This window comes from Tenrec ecaudatus, chromosome 12 (assembly GCF_050624435.1).
Source record: "Tenrec ecaudatus isolate mTenEca1 chromosome 12, mTenEca1.hap1, whole genome shotgun sequence".
Taxonomy (NCBI): Eukaryota; Metazoa; Chordata; class Mammalia; order Afrosoricida; family Tenrecidae; genus Tenrec; species Tenrec ecaudatus.
In genome coordinates this window covers 125,303,059-125,324,107 of record NC_134541.1, presented here as the reverse complement: position 1 = coordinate 125,324,107, position 21,049 = coordinate 125,303,059, and the positions used below count along the sequence as shown (strand labels likewise).

At 52.0% G+C, this 21,049-nt stretch overlaps 1 protein-coding gene across 3 annotated transcripts; it reads left to right on the top strand.

The window, feature by feature from the left end:
- Window positions 1-1,035: 1,035 nt before the first annotated feature.
- CD2BP2 (CD2 cytoplasmic tail binding protein 2) lies at window positions 1,036-3,370 on the top strand. Of its 3 annotated transcripts, none has more exons than XM_075564754.1 (7): window positions 1,036-1,175; window positions 1,598-1,701; window positions 1,904-2,039; window positions 2,161-2,318; window positions 2,425-2,854; window positions 2,931-3,037; window positions 3,122-3,370. In XM_075564754.1, the coding sequence occupies exons 2-7, from the start codon at window positions 1,624-1,626 to the stop codon at window positions 3,230-3,232; spliced, it is 1,020 nt and encodes a 339-aa protein (XP_075420869.1). In that variant the 5' UTR covers window positions 1,036-1,175; window positions 1,598-1,623; the 3' UTR covers window positions 3,233-3,370. The 3 variants fall into 3 exon arrangements, with proteins under 3 accessions (XP_075420869.1, XP_075420868.1, XP_075420870.1); XM_075564753.1 differs by having other exon boundaries at window positions 1,048-1,175; window positions 1,565-1,701; XM_075564755.1 differs by having other exon boundaries at window positions 1,075-1,175; window positions 1,593-1,701.
- Window positions 3,371-21,049: the final 17,679 nt, after the last annotated feature.

The following is a 21,049-nucleotide window of genomic DNA, read 5'->3' as shown; positions in this document are numbered from 1 at the left end:
CTTGCATAATGGACGCCATAGTTCTTATGCTAGCCACCTAACAATAACAGTAAAGTTACGAGCGAGCAACGAAAATAATTTCATGGTTGGAGGGTGTCACTACCACATGAACTGTATTAAAGGGTTGCAGCATTAGGAAGGTTGAGAACCACTGTTGTGAAGATTTTGGCCACGAAAACCCACAGGTTCTACTCTGAGAATCAGTTTGATGGCATTGGGTTTGATCTGTTTTCTCTAGCAGGTCACCCTGCACTGGGTACCCAGGGCAGAAACAGCCCTGCCTTGCGGTGTGGGGCTATGGCAGTTCACCTGAGGAGATGAGACCACCCCTTGCTGGTGTCCTCTGGCCTGAGTGAAGCTCCTGAGTGGTCCCTAAGGCGCGGCCTCTTTCCCCTACAGAACTGGGCTCTCAACCCCAGGCCCTGCTGGGGGACAAACTTCCTGCGACACCCTGGCTGGGCCTTGTTTGCTGGGGCGGCTTTATTCCACACCTGCCCCTTCCCAGGCCCGTGAGGCAGGCCACTTCCTGGGTACCTTTCCTAGAAACCAGGATCTCACCCTGGGGGGAAGGCGGGAGTACAAAGACGTACGTCCTAAAGAGAACTGGGGGGGTGTTGGCTGGAGATCAAGCAGCGGCCAGGGCCCACCGGGCGGGCCCCTAAGAAGCCGAGCCGGCTCCGGGAGGAAGAGGAAACGATGAAGCAAGCCAGCCAACGGGTGGCCGGGAGGGGGCAGGGATGATTGCTCCGAGGGGCTTAGAAGAGCCCTGACTAGCCCTTGGGGGGCGGGGGGAGACGAGCCCTGCTGGGCCTCTGCTCCTTCACGCAGACCCTAGGCACCCCTGTAAGTAGAAGGCACCCCACTTCCTCGGCCTGGGGTTCTGGCGCAGTCGGCGAGAGCCAGCCCCACTTCCGGACTTCCGCCCGCCCCCGCGCGCGCCGGATGAGGGCCTGCGCGTCCTAACTTCCCCTTTTCATCATTTCTAGCCCCGCTCCACGTCACTCGGGGCGGGGCCATCCCTCGCGGTGTTAATCCGCCGCCCGACGTGACGTCACTTCCGGCCTTCCCTGGCGTCTTCAGCGGTTCTCTTCCGGGTGATGGCGGCGGGTGCCCCGGATGTAGCCCCGGGTGCAAACACCTCGGCTGTTTTCCTCCCGCCTCCCTTGCAGCCCCAGGTGAGCGCGCGCGGGCGTGACTTCTCCGGGCGCCCCTCGAGCCCCGGGCAGTTGAGGGGTGCCCCGTGGCGCTGGCATCTCGGGCTCGAGGAGGAACGGGGCGGCCTGGGCCCCGCGGGGCCGGGGGACACCCAGGGGCTCGGGGTCAGCCGCCTGAGCCCCACCGCGTTGGGACTGCGGGGAATGGGGGTGGTCGCGTGGGGGAGCCTAGGCCCCGCCCAGGTGGGGCGTACCCCGGGGTGATGCTCCACGTGCCCGTCCTTCTCAGATGAACGCGGCCAGTCTCCGGCCCCGGCCAGGTGCGCCCTCCCGGCCGAGCCGGAGGAGTGTTGGTTGCGCGCGGTGGGTGGGGGCTGTTCTCACGGTGATCACCCTCCTCGCCCACCCAGCGCCCTGACTGCAGACCCTTTGGTTCAGCGCAGCTTGGGGAAGCCTCCGCCGCCCTGTCATGCCCAAAAGGAAAGTGAGCTTCCAGGGCGTGGGGGATGAGGATGAAGACAGCGAAGTCAGTGTCCCCAAGAAGAAGGTGAGGGGTCTGTGCTCTGGGAGGAGCGAGGGCGGAAGGAAGGAGCTACAAGCAGCCGAGAAAGTTGCGTGGGGAATGCGCGTGCAGCATCTTCACTTTGGAGCCAGATGCTGGGACTGGCGGGGGGAGTGGCCGTTAAGTCATCCCGCCCCCGCCTCCCCCACCCTCCCCCATTTCTTGACGTGCTGGCTCTGGTGCCTAGCTGATGGACCACGTAGCCGGAGCAGGAGGCCCTGGCAGCCGCTTCAAAGGGAAACACTCTTTGGACAGTGACGAGGAAGATGATGATGAGGAGGGGTCCAGCAAATACGACATCCTGGCTTCAGAGGATGTGGAGGGTGAGTGAGCCCTGAGATTCGACTCAGCCAGCCGCTCAAGGAGCTTCTCTGGGGCGGTGGCAACAGGGAGGTCGCTGGCCCTTTCTGAGGGGCTAGCACAGCGGGTGTGTCTTCTGTGTAGGTCAGGAAGAAGCGACACTCCCCAGCGAGGGGGGCGTGCGGATCACACCCTTCAACCTGCAGGAAGAGATGGAGGAAGGCCACTTTGATGCGGACGGCAACTACTTCTTAAACAGGGAAGCCGAGATTCGAGACAGCTGGCTGGACAACATTGACTGGGTGTGGCCCTAAGAGCTGGCGTGGGCTGGGGTCTGGGGACAGAGAGGGTGTGTGCCAGACTGTTTGTAATCCAAGGGGAATCATGATTGTGTCTTTCTGCTTGCAGGTGAAGATCAGAGAGCGACCACCTGATCAGCGTCAGGCCTCGGACTCAGATGAGGAGGGCCTAGGACAGACCCCCATGAGTGCCCAGGCCCTCTTGGAGGGCCTCCTGGAGCTGCTCTTGCCCAGAGAGACCGTTGCTGGGGCACTGAGGCGTTTGGGGGCCCGAGGAGGAAGCCAAGGGGACAGCAAGGGGCCAGGGCGGCCCAGCTCCCCTCAGCGCCTAGACCGGCTCTCGGGCCTGGCTGACCAGATGGTGGCCCGGGGCAACCTCGGGGTATACCAGGAGACTCGAGAACGGTTGGCCATGCGGCTGAAGGGGTTGGGGTGCCGGACCCAGGGATCCCATGATCCTGCCCCCATACCCTCTCTGGACATGTTTGCTGAGGAATTGCCCGAGGGAGAGCTGGAGAAGCCCACCCCAGCCCTCGGAGGTAGGCTTGGAGGGCAGAAGAGGAGTGTTGTGGGTAGGGCAGCTCGAGCCCTAACGTCTGTGCCTCTTTCCCGCAGAAGCAGAGGCGGCCGGGGATGGCCTAGTGGATGTGATGTGGGAGTATAAGTGGGAGAACACGGGGGACGCTGAGCTTTATGGGCCCTTTACCAGTGCCCAGATGCAGGTAAGTCCCCTTCTACCTCACTGGGCCTTGTGGCCCTCCTCCCCGGACTTTCGCAAGTCTCCCAGCTCTCCCTTTCCCCCACAGACCTGGGTGAACGAAGGCTATTTCGCGGATGGTGTTTACTGCCGGAAGCTGGACCCCCCCGGCGGTCAGTTCTACAACTCCAAACGCATCGACTTTGACCTCTACGCCTGAACCTGCAGAAGACCCAGTTGAGCGGCCCCTTCTTTCCTGGACTCTGTGGAGGAGCCCCAGCTGCCTCAGGCCATGAGGACATTGGGGGGCCACTTCTCCAACTGACTTCCCTTTCCCAATAAAAGCCTTTTAACTGTGGATCAGGGCCGTGGCTATGCTGGGGCCAGAAGCTGCGGGCCTTCCCCACACCCGCGTGGCACCTGGCCCTGCTCTTGGCGCCTCTCCCGTGCAGTTGTTCCAGGGCAGTTTCTTCTGGTCTCTTGAGTCTGCCTTCTGCACACTGTTCTCAGGGACCGCAGCTGGGGCCTGACACGGCCCTGTGGTCTCGCCACGTGCCTTGAGCGCACCAGCAAAAAGCCTCTCGCAGTCCATTTTCGGGTCTTTTTGGGGCACCCTGTTGTGCCTTTCTTAAGCCGCCATCCTTTAACACCTTCAGTTTTCAGTCACTAAAGCCACTGGGGGATGAAGGAAATACTTCAGACTTGGAAGCGCTGAAAGATTTGGGGACCCTGTTGGGAATGAGCAGGAAGCCTTTTAGTCACTGACTCCCCGTTGCCTCCAGGTGCTTAGAAGTCACACCGAACAAAGTTGAATGAACCAAGGTCATCCAAGACCCCAAGAAGATTCTGAGAGCCAGTATCTTCCCCTAGTCTGGTCGTTCCCCAGCCCCTTCAAGGGCACCTACACGTACCAGAGATGGACAGTGACTTACTGGAGGCCACAGCAAATCCGAGGGCAAATCCTAGCCACCTCTAGTTTCAGGGATAGGAGAATGTCAAAGGTCATCAGCTTCAGCCTCAGAGGCCAGACAGGCCTCCTCTAACCTTTTTATCAATTCCCACCCCACCCCCACCCCCCGCTGCCCCCTCATGCAGGATTTGATAATTTGGTGTTATGGCCGCACAAACCTCACTCTAATCATAGGGCTTATTGGGGAATGAGCAGCTTGTATTTGGGTTCAGAAATGACTCGGGACAGTTCAAACAGGACAGCCTCGATTGTTGGCACAGGCAGGGTCTGGTCCACAGCCTCTCGCTGCCTCCGCTCTGCTGACAAGTTAGAAAGCTCTCCACTGCTGATACAGAGCCCCCTGCTCTGTTCGTAAGCCTTGGCCAGAAGGTGTTCAGCTCTATTTTCTTGAGTTGGCAGCTAGCTCCCCCTCAAGTGCCCACAAGCACCCATTCTGCCAGCAAACCTACCTGAAGGCACTAGGCTTTCTTGCTCCACGGGCTGAGAAGCCCACTGGTCTGCCAGATCGGCCTCTTCTACCCCTTGCTATCTCAGGTCTAAAGGATGCACATCACTCCTCAATCTTCATGATATGCAGGTTTCCCCCAGCCCTGCCTCTGGGATGGCTCCTTTTAGGTCTAGTGGAATGACAAAACTGACCAATCCTCACACTAGGGTTCATATACCTTATTTGCATGGTCCCACCCTTACATTAGCAAGCTACCCCATTCCGTTCCCTTGGTTGACAAGCATCTCACACTTGCATAGCCCCACCCAGTCTGCTAGCAGCCACAGATCGGCCAGGAGGACCACACCAGGCAGCTCCCTGTGCCAGAGAGCACCCACCCTCTGGCTCTTCTAGCCATTGACCCTACCTTGAAGGAGAAAATTCCCACTTCCAATCTTTAACAAACCAAAGAAAGTGTAAGTCAGTTACTCCATGCATTGACTTCCCCCACACACACCTGACCCCCTGTCCCACCATCATTTGAGACAGACAATTTCTAAATTACCTGTACCTATTTGGATAGAGTCTCAGCCATAATCTGTGTAACTCACGTCACATGACTAGGTACACACACATACCCCATTCCTACTGTCCTCAAGTTGATTTGGACTCAAACCCTACACCCCGACAGGACAGAGCAGACCTGGCCTTAGGGTCCTTGGGGCTCAGTTGGAGCAGATGACCTCATCTCATCGGGAATTATTGGCGAGTTCAAACGACTGACCTTTGGGTTCATGACGCGATATGTGACCCACTCTGCTACCAGAGCATTTGCACGACGGACTTGCTAATAGTTTAAGTCACGGGCATGGTACCTTGCGGGTTGGGATTGCGCAGACACGGTGAATAAGGGCCATAGAACTCTAACAAGATGGCTCGGTTTCTCCACACTGCACGGTTGATAGCCATCCCGAGGTGGGAAGGCGCGGGCGGGGGACGCCCTGCAGAAGGATGAGCTGGGGGTGGAGTATGGCTCAGCCCTGGAGACAGAAAACTATCACATCAGAGAAGGTGAAGACCTTGAGCAGCTGCAGCAGACTATCCAGGACAGTGCATGGGCTCTCCGGCTCATGAGTCAGAAGGCTTGAGTGCCTTTGGGCAGGAGGCTTGCTGGGCAGTGCACCTGCCTTTGGGCACTTCAAGGCAGAGTTAAAAGTGCTTTGACCAAGCAAGGACAGGGCCCAGGGCCGGCTAGAGTGGGACCTAGAGGGGCTAAGAAGAGGTTGTGTGGATTGAAGAACTTTATCCTGATTGCTCCTGATCCTGAATTTCGAGTTCTATGTGGCCATTGGAACCAACAGAGATGTAGGCAGTGCCTTGGGAGAGAGAATCAGCATTAGTGAAAGGGGTGGATAATTCTGTGAGGAAACCAGCTGTGTTTCTTTTCTTCTTTTTAAAAAATAAACGATTATATTGGGGCTCATACAACTCATCACCATCCATCCATCCATCCATCCATCCATCCATCCATCCATCCCTTGTGTCAAGCACATTTGTACATTTGTAGTCATCATCATTCTCAAAACACTTGCTTTCTGCTTGAGCCCTTGGTATCGCCTCCTCATTCCCCACCCTTCCCACCCCCTTGACTCCCTCTACCCCTAGCTGAAGACTTCTGCTTCTTTCAGAATGTTGAGCATCTGCGTCCATAAACTGAGACCGGTCCAGCGTATGCCATCGCCTTGCAGCATTTATACCAGTTCACAGTGCCAAACATCTTCATCGAGTTGTGTTCTGGTCCACTTTTATCTCGCCACCCAAGATAGGTCAACCAACGGGTACCAACCATAAGCTTTGAAGTCTACAAACCACCCTTCCCTTCAGACCAGCCAACTCTCTCCCATCCCTAGCCCCTCCCCGGGCAAGGTCAACATGTGCCAAGGACCCTCCTCCACATCTACTTGGGCCTCAGGCCATCACCCAAAGTGAGCACACTAAACCGCCTACTCCCCACGTCCCTGTAACTTCCTGTCCTAGAAAGGGTGGTGGTGGTGGTGGTTTTAAGTGGCCGCTCCCCTTTTTCACCTTGTTGCAGGCAATGGAAACCACTTGCTCAGACGTTTGAAAAGCCAGTGACCAACCGTCTCCCGCACATGCGAATCTCCTCTCCTTTCGGCAACTCTGGGTGGGTTCACTCCTCTTCTCAAGCACACAGGGCAGCGCGACAGTGGCAGCAAACTCTTCAGCCTGTTGGAGATCCGTCTACAGAAGAAAAACCGGTTGTAAAGATTACATTTGTAAAAAAAGAAACCTTTTTTTTTTCAATTCGTCAAAGAAGCAGCCAATATATGGAGAAACAACGCCTCAAGGGGAGCGTCACAGACACAGGAGCGGGACAGACAGGGGACATTGTAAAACTAACAAGTCCCAACATATGCCCTTCTCCTGCCCTTTGTGGCCCCCAGGGGCCTAAAACTAGCACTAACCCCAGATCCAAACAGGATAAAGGAGGGGTGCACCCACCCACCCAGTTATGCCAAATATCCCAGAAGCCCTTGTGTCAGACCCACGTTGAATCTTCAGACTCCATTTTGGCCAATGCTCCCTCTGAAAAGAGGGCCCAGGAGAGAGCTCACAGAATCACATGAGGACCTTGCCCAAACAAGCAACCTTGCCCGAAGACACACCGATCCTTGACTAAGATAACAGCCCTACATGGACCTTGTAAGTCTGGAGAAATTCCTTTGCCTGTGTGTCTCCCCGTAGATCTCTCGGGCAGGTTAAAAAAAAAATTACTGGGGGCTCCTACAACTCTTATCACAATCCATGCATCCATCCATCGTGTCAAGCACACTTGTACGTTTGTTGTCCTCATCATTCTCAAACATTTGCTTTCTGCTTCAGCCCTTAGTATCAGCTCCTCATTTCCCCCTCCCTCCCTGCTCCTCCTCCCTCATGAACCCTTGATAATTTAAAAATTATTATTATTTTATCATATCTTACCTTGTCCAATGTCTCTCCTCATCCACTTTTCTGTTGTCCATCGCCCAGGGAGGTCACATGTAGATCCTTGTCATCGGTTCCCCCCTTCCAACCACCCTCTCTCCATCGCTTGCAGGTTTTTATTCTTTAATAAATGCCTTAACACAGTTTCCACTTTTTTTGCCCACGACTGTCTCTGAGGAGACGCTTATGCATCCTTCCAGTTTTCCGGTTCGAATACCCCATCAAGCGTTGGCTAAAGATGCTCTCTGTTTTCTCTAAGACCCAGTGTCCTGTCCATCATACATGCAAGCCTGTGTTTATAACACAAGGTAGGAGACACATTGACTGTGGATCCAAATAAAGAGACATTCCGCTTCATCTTCTTCACACCTTGACCATCTTCACTTTCATACGCATGTGACTTTGGGCCCCTGGCTGAGTGGAACCAGTACACCCTGATGCCCTATCAATCACCTGGCTTTTGCCCCCCCACCCCGCTTTGGCAATCCACATGGGGGTTTTCATTTCCTCTTTCCCTCAGCCATCTCAGGTGACAAGAAACAAAGGAACCATCTAAGAACCAATACTTTCACTTCCCATGCAAGCTTTGTGTTCTTTAAAAAAAAAACTCCAATGCCTAGAACCATTGCTGTCAGAGGGTGCGGTGGCAGCACCTGGCCTCCGCTAACTTCCGGGCGAGGCGAGAACATTAAGACAATCAGCACCAGCCTCTCAAGATTGGCTCCCAGGAGGCGAAGGTCAGATACACGCATCCACTCTCCAACCTTTTCTTACCGATCTTGACACCAACCCGTCCCTCCCACACAGCACCCGCCTTCTCGGCTGGGTTTACTGTCTGCTGCAATGTCCACCCAGAGCTCCCGGCCACCCTCACGATGACAGGGTCTGTGTCGGAAGGAACAGCTTTTAATTCAGGGTCAGAAACAACTCAGGATAGGTCTCGGATCAGGACAGACTCTTTTGGCCATTACCAAGACACGTCTCCCTCTGACCCTTGGCCCTTGGCCCTTTGGCCTGGCTTCCACCCTGCTCGGACAAGTGTTACAAAGTTCTTAGCTCTGCCAATTAAGTGTCCAGAGGTATCCCACTCTGCAAGGAAGCCTGGACCTGAAGACTCGAGCTCCTGGGGTGGGAAACCTAGCAAGTGCTGCCCTCCTGCCACCATCTCTCTGTTAGCTTCCCTGTCTCCGGGCCGAAGGATGCACCCCACCTCCGGCGCTTGGTGGGTGAGACTGGGATTCTCCAGTTCTGCCTAGTGGAATCATAAAACCGACAATTCCCCATTAGGATTCCACGCCCCTTATTTTCATGATTAACAAGGTACCCAATCTTTTAGGTGGGCCACGAGCACTTCACTTTCGCACCGTCCCACCCAGTCATCTGGTGGCGCCCCAAGCCCATAGCGAGAGCCCCCCCCAACGGACCGTCCTAAGGGGGTGCTCAAGATCAGCGGGCCTTTTTCTTGGCACTGGGCCTTTTCTGCCTGGCATTTGAAGTCTGTGTTCCCCAGTTCCCACACTGTGTGTGTCTGGAGTTAGGGTCTTGAGGGAACCTGGACCATGGGGCTGCTTCTCCAAGAGCCATTCAAAAGCCAAGACAAACAGCTTGGGACCCAATGTGACCTCCCCTCCGCCTCGTGCTGTGTGGGTCTCTCCTCGCGGGCACCCAGTTAAGTGGGTGCAAACTTGCTGCCCTCGACTTCCCAGTGGACTCCCCTAAAGCCCCTTCTGTGGAGCTCACCCAGACTCAGGGGAGCCCTATAAGACAGAGCAGAGCTGCCCCACGGGGTTCCCGAAGGCAGAGCTCTTTAGGAAGCAGCCTCCCTCGATCAACGGATGGGTTTGAACCACGGACCTTTTGGTTACGAGGACACGCCTGGGGGCTTTAAATCTTCCTCCTCAGAATCTGAACAAGGTGGTTTAGATGGGGGCCCGGGTGTCTGGGAGTCTTAAAAGCTCCCAGAGACTTTCCAGGATGCAACCAGGCTGAGATTCACTGGGCCTGGTTCTCGGGCCTGAGCTTCTGCCTGAGGAGAGAGCTGGTCCTGGCCCTGCAGAGGGTGGTGGCAGAGCAGAGCACAGGTGCGACCACGACTCGGCGGAGCCGAGAGTTTCCCTATGGAGACTCTGAGTACCAGATCCCGGGGCCACGTGGCAGCCTCAGAGTGGAGTGAGCCAGACTAGGACAAGAACATGGGGGGGGGGGGAGGTTGGCAGGATACTTTGTGCTCTGTGGGTCCCCAACTTCTCCACGATCTGGCCCCTCTGGGGTCAACGCAGACCTGGATTTCACTGACTCTCAGGTGCTAGAAGTTACCAGGTGCACGTTTTCTTATAGATCACTAAGAAAGAAAAGTACCTCGTCCATCCTAGCTACACATGCCCTGGGTGAAAAGAGGTGCCCTGGTTTCAGAGATGTTTAACGGTGAAAAGAGAGCATTTCAGAATCAGACACACTGGTCACCTTTCAACCCAGCAGCGGTCAGATGTAGGTGCTAAGTATTTGGTGAATGGGTCAAAATCAAGGTGCTGGTTTCCCTGGGTGGCCTCACACTCCACACCCAAAGGTGACGTCTTCATCACCCCCTCCCAGACTCCTTCTATGTCCCCTCCCCTGGTGACACTCTGTGGGAGGCAGCACGGCCCAAGTCCTGAGGGTGAGGTGCCACTGAGTCTGTTCCGACCCACAGCGCCCTGGTGCAACCAGAACAGAACACTGCCCAGTCCTGCCCCGTCCTCACAGTGGTCCCCGTGCCGAGCCCAGGCTGGCAGCCACCGTGTCAGCCCCTCTCCTTGAGGGCCTCCTCTCTGTCGCCGCCCCCCACTTTCCCCAGCATGAGGTCCCCCTCCAGGGACTGGCCACTGTCCTTACCTCTAAGGTCTGTAGCTGCCAAGAAAGGAAAACAAGAAAAACGAGTAAACAAAGAGCCAACACACGTGGACTCTTCGCCAGGAAGTGCAGCTCCATCGGCGTTGTTTTAGTCCGTTCTCCTGGCATCTGGACCCTCAGAGAACACATTTGTGTTGTTGTTGTTGTTTTCTTTCTAAAACCATGGTGATGATTGTGCAACGCTTCTCGATGTGATTGAACTATTGCGTTGCACGATGTGTGAATTATAGGCCAATGAAACGGAGGATAGACAGACAGACAACACGTGTGTTGTTTTAAGCCACCGTGTTTGGGGCAAGTGGTTTCAGCAGCATCTGTCTACACCCCACTCACCCTCACAGACAGCTTGTGATCACTCAGTCCTCTCCCATGGCCATGGCCCTATCCCAAGCCCCTGCCAGCAGTTAGCTCTTGCGATTGGTATCCCGTCCTCCTGTCCGTGTGATGTGTCACTCCACATCTGGAAATATCACCGCCTTGCTCTGTGTACGTATCCAGATGTCATTTTGATGTAAATAAGCTTGACATTTCTTTTAGACCGCAGTCATTTCATTGATTTACAGGACAGTTGCCAAAATAGCAGTGTGAATTAACGTCCTACATTACAATGATGTATCTGCCACACCTCAGGAACACAGAGAGGCGACGAGCCGGGCTGCGATGGGCAGGGTCTGCGTTGAAAACCACCCTGCGCCCCCACCCCCGGTCTGGGACACCCACAGGGCGGTTCTTCCCTGACCTATAGGGTTGGCATGAGTCAGCATGGCATCCTCGGCCGCCCGGTTTTTGTTTTTGATTCTAAGGAAAGGACTGCTTTTCCACTGCTTCATTTAGACATCATTTGCATACCACATCTTTCACCTGAATCAACGCCTTCTGTGACAGTCGCAAGATTTCGAAAGCACTGCCACGTCTCATTTGTAGAACAGAAGGTCTGGTGTCTCCGTGGTCGTGCGTTGGCTTCGAGCCGCAAGGACGGCAATTCAAAACCAATCCCCGCTCCTCGGGAGAAAGTCAGGGCTTTCTACCCTCAGAAACCGTTACATCCTTGGGAACCCGCAGGGGCAGTTCTACGCTGTCCTATGGGGTCACTGGGCATCGACATCACCTCGACGGCAGGGAGTCTGGTTTCTGATTTGCAAGTTCTGTTACCCACTGGCAGTCACCCTCCCCTAGCCGTCTCCTGTCCTGGGCAGCTACGAACCTGCTCTTTGGCTTTGTGAACGTGTCAGGTCTGAACATTTCATAGAAACGTTGTGGTTTTTTCATGTCTCACTTCTTATCCTTTGGTCTTCAAGTTTCCTGAATAAACCATTTCTTTCCATCGCTGAATCACAGTCCACTGCATGGGCAAAGCGCATTTCCTGCTTTATTTGGATCACACAACGTTCCCCCGGAATGTCCCTTTGCTGTCCCAGGACCCTTTGCAGGACATCGTGTGACACTTTGCTGCCATGGCTTCTCGGGTTCCCCGGGTCGCTGACAGTCTCTCAGACGGGCCTCGTTTTGGAGGACCTTGGTGGTTTGGAAGGGCTGGGCATCTCCCACGTGCTCCTAAAACATGTCAGGTCTGTCTCTCGGGATGAGCTCGGGGTCCGGGGTCCTGGGGAAGAAGATCCCACCTTCTCCCGACTGCTGATGAGGAAAGGCAAGGCCCACACAGCCCAAGGGGAACGCCAGTCTGTGACAGCGTGCTCCCTTGGGTTTCTGTGTTGCTGTTGTTTTCTGTTTGTTTTTATTATTTTTAACTTAAAGCCTTCACTGTCTGCCCGTGGTCCTCAGGTTCAAGAGCCTGAAGGTGACTGAGGAGGCTGGCCACAGCCGGCTCAAGCCATTCTCTCCAGCTCCAAGCCTCTCCCTTCTCCTCCCACAGCCGGCACTGTCCTGTTCCCGGAACGGGGCAGATGGCTTTCTCCCCCGGCTCTGGCCAGGGAATGCCTTTCTCTCTTCTGACTAGCTGGGAAAGATCAATGAATTTTTCTGTCATGACTTCAGCCTCCTTTTCACAAAGGGCATCCAATGGGAATGAGCCAGTTCTTTACTGGACCCTGTGTGTCAGGGTGGAAAACACCCCCTTACCCTGGCCCAGAGAGTGGGGTTGGAAGCAACGTTTGCTGCCCAGAAGGGGGTGAGGCAGGGCCTCGATCGGCAGAATACATGTGTCCATACCCGAAGATCTCTTAGGGAGCAGGGGCCAGGGCTTGTGAGGGTCATTCTGAGTCTGAGGGGTTTGTGGCACTGAGCAACTTGAAGCTTACAGGAGGGGCCAAAGGTCAAAACTCCCGATGACGTCAGTGTACCCGGACACTCACTCCAAACTCAGTACCACAGAGTCCTTGCTGGCTCATGTGGACTGCCATCAGGTTGGTTACAACGCATAGCAACCCCACGCACAACAGATGGAAACACTGCCAGGTGCTGCCGCCCGCCCACCTCTCTACGTTCCTGTCTCTGCCCCTTGTGCCAGCCCCTGGGTCGAGTGCGCCACTGGCCCTGAATTCATTCGATGTCCTTCTTTGCCTGGTATGCGGCTTTGTTGTTTCTGATGTCGTCTATTTTATTAGGGATTCATATTGCCCCCCTGACTCCATTTTGATTGCCCTTAGCTTGGCATATGTGGCAGTTACATCATCTGTGAACTTGTGAAGGGGTGGAGTCTAGCCTGTCAATCAGGTCATAGCCAATGAGGCCTCTGTGTGGGCATGGCCTTCTCCTGAGGATTCCGGGAACTCCTGTCTTCCTCCCTGGAGGCAGACACACACTCTCCCTGCGAGACATTCCTGCTGACAAGCCACATGGAGCCACACTGATGGAGCCAGAGCCCTGGAGCTGGAGGAGCCACGTGGAGACCCATGCCAGCACTGAGATGCTTCCAGCACCACTGGATCCACAAGACTTTCCACCCACTGGCCTGGGCTCTTCCCACATTCGGCGTCGTTGCATGTGTTGTGTGAGTCTGAAGAGGAATTATAGACTGGTATTGGACATATGGGCTAATGTCAGACATGGATTTGATCTGGACTGGGCTAGGATGTTTTCTTAATATAAAACTACTCTTTGATATAAAGTTCTGTCTCTAGATCTGTTTCTCTAGACAACCCGGGCTTATACAATATATATTTTTTAATCCTTTGAATTTTAGTCTATTTTTTGGTCTTTGTTTCTAAAGTATGTCTTCTGTAGGCAGCATACTGATGAGTCCTCTTTTCTTTATTGTTTTAGTCTTTCCATTTGTTTTACTTATTTATTTAAAACATCATTTTACTGGGGGCCCTTACAGCTCTTATTACAACCCACAATCAATTGTATCAGGCATATTTATACATGTATTGCCATCATTGTTTTCTAAACATTTCCTTTCTACTCGAGCCCTTGGTAGAATTTTATTTATTGATTTAAATCATTTTATTGGGGCTCATACAGCTCTTATCACAACCCATCCATGCGCCCATTGTGTCAAGCAAATGTGTACATGTGTTGCCGTCATCATTCTCAAAGTTTTTCTTTCGATTTGAGCCCTTGGTATCATCAGCTCATTTCCCCCTCTCCATCACACTCCCTCCCTCATGAACCCCTAATAATTTATAAATTATTTTTTTCATGTCTTACACCAACCACTGTCTCCTTTCACCCACTCTTCTGTTGTCTGTTCCCCTGGGAAGGGGTTATATGTAGATCATTGTGATCGATTCCCCACTTTTTCCCCCCACCTTCCCCTTACTCTCTCATTATTGGTCCTCAGGGGTTTATATGTCCTGGATTCCCTGTGTTGTGAGCTCTTATCTGTACCAGTGTACATGCATTGGTCTAGCCGGATTTGTAAGGTAGAATTGGGGTCATGATCATGGGGTGGGGGGGAGAGGAAGCATTAAAGAACTAGAGGAAAGTTGCATGTTTCATCGGTGCGATACTGCACCCTGACTGGCTCATTTCTTCCTTGTGACCCTTCAGTAAGGGGATGTCCAATTGCCTACAGATGGGCTTTGCATCTCTACTCCGAACTCCTCCTCATTCACATTGATATGATTTTTTTGTTCTGGGTCTTTGATGCCTGATACCTGATCCCATCGACACCTCATGGTCACACAGGTTGGTGTGCTTCTTCCATGTGGGCTTTGTTGCTTCTCAGCTAGATGGCTGCTTGTTTACCTTCAAGCCTTTAAGACCCCAGATGCTATCTCTTTTGATAGCCGGACACCATCAGCTTTCTTCACCACATTTGCTTAAGCACCCATTTTGTCTTTAGTGATTGTGTCGGGAAGCTGAGCATCACGGAATGCTGGGTTATTAGAACAAAGTGTTCTTGCATTGAGAAAGTACTTGAGTAGAGGCCCAATGCCTGTCTGCTACCTTAATACTTAACATATAAATATATGTACATAGATCTATTTCTCTATTGTTATATATAAATATATTTACATATGTACACGCCTGTATTTAGACCTCTATAAATGTCCTTTGCCTCCTAATTCTTTGCTCTATCTCCTTTTACTTTCTTCTCCCATGTCCCCTGGAACCATCAGTCCTGTCGTTTTCTCCTCTAGACTGTTCATCCCGCCTATCTTATCCAGATAGACATGCAGATATAATAATAAACACAAAAACAAGACAGAGCAAAGCAAAGTAAAAAAACGACAACAACAAAAATAGAAAAGCCCATAAGTAGTTCCAGGTCTGTTAGTTGACCTTTAGGAATGTTTTCCAGTCGAGTCTGATGGGGCACCACGCCCTGGTCCCAAAGTCTATTTTTGGTGTCCCCTGGGGACTTCATTGCTCTGCTCCCCTTGCTGTTCTGTTGCACGCCCTTAGTGTTTTGCCCCGGTGTGGTGAGTGGGCACAATTCCTGCATTGTGTCTCCAGTGTTGTCCCCTGTAGCACTGTGGGTCAGTGAGGGACATTGTGTCTGTGTCTCACAATGGGGCCGGCCCTATGGTCCTCTCTGTGCACTGGCTGCTCTGAGCAGGGATATCGTCCTCGGGGCTTGGTGGGCCAGGATGTGCTTGCCCCTCTCCCTGAGCTGTAGCTTCAGTGCCATCCTCTGAAGTGCATTCTTCCGAGGGGAGGGGGGGTTCCTGTGCTCTTATCCATTCTGCCACCCGCTGCCTCTTGACTGGCGCATTTAATCCATGTGCATAATTATCCGTAGGTAGACATTTATTGCCGTCATTTCGCTTTGCGCTGTTTGTGTTACTGCTGATTTCTTCGTTTCATATAATTTTCTGTCCTGAGTTTGTGGGTTTTCTCATAATTTTCCTTGTTGCTGTTACTTTATTATTGTTTTCTGTTGTGTTCACTTTAATTCGATGCACCAACGATTCCCATGGAAGCCGCAGCAAAGAACTCAAGTTACCCATTACGTTGGGGAAATCTTCTGTAATAGGCTCTTTTTACTTATTTTTAAATCATTTTATTGGGCGGGGGCTCTTACAGCTCATGACATTCCACATGTCAATCATATCAAGCATATTGTCATATGTTGCCATCGTCAGCTCCAACACATTTCTACTTGAGCCCTTCGTGTCTGTTGCTGAAGTATTTACCAAAACTTCATCATGTTCTTCTATTTTGATGACAAAATGTTATTTTTCCTTGTGGTGACCCTGAAATTTATTAGTTTCTTCCCAAGTTTAAAATAGCCTGTGCTATTTTGAAATCTACTTGGCTTTCTATTACTTCCTTTTTTGTTGTTGTTTTTACTACAAATTGATATTTCTGGGTCCCTGCTTTCCGTCTTGTCGGCTTATTCTACTTTGGATGCTTATCAACACGGGCTGCTTTCTGGGTGGTGCTGTCTGGCCTGTTAATCTCACACAGTTGCTACTGCTGTTGGCCTCTGTCCACAGACCCCCTCTGAGCTTTCTGGTGAGCTTGGTCTGGTTTCTAGAAATTCCGTTAGCGTTTGTTTGCTTGGAGGTCCCCGACTTTGCTGTTGTGTGTGAACCCCAATTGGGGGGCAGGGGACCCAGTCCCAGGTCGAGTCCCTCTTCCCCTGATGTGGCCATCTGACCCGGAAGTAGTTTCTGCGGGCTCTGGAAGAGGCTGAGGTCGCAGTGCTTATCCCTGGAAGAACTCTCTTCAGCCCAGAGGGAAGCTGGAAGTAGGGAAGTTGGTTAGAGAAGATGTTCCTGCCCACCCCAGAGTGTGTTCTCCTAGTCCAGTAAGGCGGGCTTCATGGGCCTCCCCCAGACGTGGGGAGAGGTGGTGTATCCGTAGGCCAATGCACGAGGGACAGGCAGAGCAGAGGCTGTGTAGGGGAGGGAATCTCTTCCACCCTGGTGACTGGAGGGCTTGGGGAACAAGGAAGGAGCCTACCTGTCCAGTGGCATCTTCCAGTGCACACCTGTGCTGTCGGGCTATTTCCAACTCCCAGTTGGAACCCTATAAAACAGATTATTGGTTTCCTCACCTTCAGAGTGGCTGGTGGGTTTGAACCACGGACATTCACTGCACCACCCCAACCCCCCACAAATCCCAAGTCACTGCCATCGATTGGCTGCCAACTCAGAGAACCTAATCGGATAGACGAGAACTGCCCCCTTTGGGTATCTCACCTTGTCTGTCTTCACAGGGACGGAAGGCTTCATCTTTCACCCGGGAAGCAGATGGGGGGTTTGAACTGTCTACCTTGTCACTGGCAACCCAACTTTAAAAAATGAAACTCTACAAACTAAACCTGGCACATTTGTGCAGTGGGGTATTCTGGGGGGAGGTTCTTGCCTCTTCAGCCTGTTTCCTGATTCATTGGTGATCTCTCTGTAGATTGGAATCTATTCTCTCCCAGCTCTTCTTCCTGGCTTGCTCCTTTAATCTCTTCTATATCTTAAAAGAGATTGACCAAAGATATTCAGGAGAAACCCTATTAATCCTCACTCATGAACGTAGCAAACACAGCTCATTCGCCAGTGGGATTCGAACCACGGACAAAGCGAGGAGGAGCTACATACCTATTTTAACAGTCTGTTACAAATGTTAGTGCATTTTTATGGATGGTATGAGGTTCATTTTGCTGGTTATCCCATGGTCCCAGCACTATTGGTCAAAAAAATGATACTTTCCACATTGAATGTTTTTTGTGGAAAATTTATTTATCTCATGTTTATCTCGTTATGTGACCACGTGCTCCACTTTGTGTTTTGTGTTGTCTTGTAATTGTGATCTTCTGTCAGGGGAAGCCAGCCCCTCACACATCATTACGGGTCCGGTAGGCGCAATTATACAGCGATAATAAGTAAAGATCATAGTAAGGTTATAGAGAGCATGAGAGAGAGAAATATTGAAATAAATGGGAGTCAGTCACAATTCATGGTAGCATGCTCACCTCTGCCCTGCATGATGGTCCACGTGGAGGGAGAGAGAGAGTTTAATGGTAGCCCTGGCCCCTTTTATCTTTTCTGGGGACATGCAAGCCCTCTAATTACAGGTGAGAACATACGTCACAGGAAAGGGCTGTACTATAGGCAATACAGTAATGAGAGGGGGGTGGTCTAGGGATATACACGCAATAGGAAGGGGAGGGATCCTAGGTTCAGGATGGCGGCCTAACTTTGACCTATTCCCTAGAGCTCCATAGGAACCATCATCAGTAGGGTGTGGACGCTTGGTCTCAGGCCTCAAGGAGGAATAGTTTATTGTCCCCAGTAGCAGGGAGTGAGGCCTGCCATACAGTCTGGTGACTAACTGCCCTGGGGAGGATGTCTGTAAGCGTTTGACCTCTCCCCACAATCTTCTTTTTACAAACTCCACTGACTGCTTCTTGTCTGGGAGTACTCCTGTTTCTATCTCATGTTTGAGCAATAATGTTGCTGGATATTAAATTCTTGTTTGGAGGGTTTTTATCTTTCAAGACTTTATACATGTCGCTTAACTGTCCTCTTCTTTTTTAATATATGTTTGAAATGAACATACATCTTTAGAGACTCCAAGTCTACTTCCGTCTTACTTTTCCTTCAATTTTAGCCTCTCACATCAATGTTTAGCTCTAAAGCAGCGGTTCTCAACCTGTGGGTCTCGACCCCTTTGGGGGTCAAACGACCCTTTCACAGGGGTCGCCCGGTTCATCACAGTAGCAAAATGACAGTGATGAAGTAGCAATGGAAGTAATTTTATGGTTGGGGGGGTATTAGATTGGGTACTTTAGAGAAACAAATCCACAGCAACTCATGTTTAAGAGAGTTTTATGTAAAGATTAAGTGCGTATCAAGAAAACATCCCAATCCAGTGCTGCTCAAGCCCACAAGTCCAACATTAACCCCTTAACCCATATGTCCAACACCAATCCACAAAGTCCTCCTCCATCTCACAAAACAGACGCAATGACGCCGACGGCAGGAGGAAAGCTGAGTCTGTGAATGTGTAAACGTCTCAGCACTGGCAGGGGTCTCCACACGGCTGCTCCAGCACCCAGGGCTGCATCGGGGTAGGTCCATGCGGCTTCTCCTTGGGGAGGTCTTGCAGGAAGTGAGCCTTGCCAGCTGAAGCAGGAACTGGCTAAGGCAGCTGCACCTGGTGCAACTATCACAAAGCAAGAGACCTGAGAACTCGAAAGGGGAGGCTCACTGAGCCATTTATCTCTCGGCCCTTCAATTAATCCCACCTGTGTTTATCGGCCAGGTTGGCACAATAAGCTAACTCATGGGGTCACCACCCATGAGGAACTGTCTGAAAGGGCAGAGGCATTAGGAAGGTTGAGAACCGCTGCTCTAGGGTCAAAGGATATGGAGAGCGCTTAAGGCTCTTGCTTTAACAAAGGTTTTACTTTATTTTAGTTTTTAAAGAAAAGCATATTCTTCATCTTTGCACAGCCCCTCTCATCAAATGAAATCCGTGATCATATCCCGTTAACACCCCCAACTGGGTGCTTGTCCCCCGCCCCCATTTTCCCTCTTTCCCTGCATAATTTCCTGTCCCTCCCTTCTCCCATCCTTGGCTTCCAGTAGCCTTCAAAGTCGTTTATGTTGGACTGAAAACCACTTTTATTTTTCTTTGTTTTTCCTTATAATAACGTGGCCATTAAACATTTATTTTTATAGGATCGACTAACCCTGCCGAGCACAATGTGCTCTGGTTTTGTCCACGTCTTTTGGTGCCCGAGACAGCCATCGTTATCTATTGATCCATAATATCCCGCGGTATAAACGTGGCATGGTTTGCTTATCGATCCCTCATAATCAGAGTTTTGGGTTGTTTCCCTCTTTTTGCTGTTATGGACACCGCTGTCACGCACAAAGGCGCGCCGATGTCTGTCTGTGTTGTGTTCTGTACTTCTTTAAAGTAGCTCCTCAGTAGAGGGACTGCAGGGTCATAAAGAAATGGTCGTTCTTTAGGGAAGGGCCACGCGGAATTCCATAGCGGTTGTACATTCCCACAGTCCCTCCAACAATGTCTGAGTGTCCTATCTCTCCACATCCTCTCCAGCATTTATCATTATTTTATTTTTTTAGCATTTATTATTGTTAAAAATTTTCCCCCCTCAAATTTTACTACAAGCGTTGGTGGGTATCTTCCTGCCTGCATGGTTTCTACTGAGAAAGCACAGCTTGTTCTTCGTGGTGTGCCTTTGCTCGGGGCCTGTTGCTTCTCCGGCTGCTCTCCGCGTTCTGTCCTTGGCCTTGACGTTGGAGAGTCGGGCTGCTCGAATACGCTGCACTGTGGCTCGTCATGAGTCGCTCCGCGTTTGGACCCGCTCAGCCTCCCGGATGGCTACGTTCTCGTCCTTTTTGCAGACAGTTGTGCTCTTTTCTCGGCTCTTTGTTCGCTTGCTTCCACGTGTGCTTTCCGGCCGTGGGCGTTCGCGCGGCGGAGTTGGTTTGAGGAAGAGAAAGCCTTCGGCGGTGTTGTGGGTTTCCTGGACGTCCGGCCTCGTCCAGTTGGCAGCAGTTCCACTTATCTGTCGTTGACCGAGCCGGACGCAGCAGGTGCGGAGATAGGAAGACTCAGCCACACCAGGCACAGTCGGAAGAAAGCTCGGAGGGCTTCGTCAGGCTGCCTTAAATTTGCCGTGAATGTAGGGCAGCCAGTCTAGGACCAGCCGCCAGTCAGTGCCCACGTCAGCCCCACGGAACCACGGCACCCTGCATGCCTGCCGTGGGCAGTCAGGTTTTCACCAGTTCTTGGCAGTGCGGGTCCAGGAACCTGGTCGGCATCTTGGTGCACTGGATAGGCCTCATGGTCACCCTCTGTTTTTTTGGGTGGTGGTGGTGGTGGTGGTGGTGTGTGTGTGTGTGTGTCCTGATACTCTCTGCTGTTTCCTCGACCTCTGCCGTGGCCCTGAGGGGTCGCAGGGAGGTTGGATCATGCGGGGGTAATGAACTTCACTGCTATAGTTTATTGTGCCAGCCTGGCCGATAAACACAAGTAGGATTAACTGAAGGGCAGAGGGATAAATGGCTCGGTGAGCCTCACCTTGCTTGTTCTGTGCCTCAGTTTAAAGGGGTACACTACCTGTGGGATGCCTAGCCTGTGGACTGTGTCGCTGTAAGTTGAGGCCCCTTTAAGCCCACACGATTGGAATGTTCATCTCTGGAGCTGGGGACCGACAGTTGGTGACAGTTGGGGACCTGCCTTGCTGTTTGCTGCCTGGATATATATAGCCCAGCTCTCTCTAAGGAAGGGGTCTGGCACCTGGCAGCTCTCAAAACTTGAAGGACTGCTAGTGTCTCACTGCTTTATAATTTAACTGTTAATTTCCTGTATTATCTATCTGTATATTATTTAACGGTTTATTTCTTGAATTATATATCTATCTT

Bases quoted from the DNA above. Each gene is read 5' to 3' on its own strand.
- CD2BP2 (XM_075564754.1), top strand. From the start codon at position 1,624: ATGCCCAAAAGGAAAGTGAGCTTCCAGGGCGTGGGGGATGAGGATGAA. The intron at 2,319-2,424 runs GTGTGGCCCTAA...TTCTGCTTGCAG, and splicing joins GGCTGGACAACATTGACTGG to GTGAAGATCAGAGAGCGACC. The intron at 2,855-2,930 runs GTAGGCTTGGAG...TCTTTCCCGCAG, and splicing joins GCCCACCCCAGCCCTCGGAG to AAGCAGAGGCGGCCGGGGAT.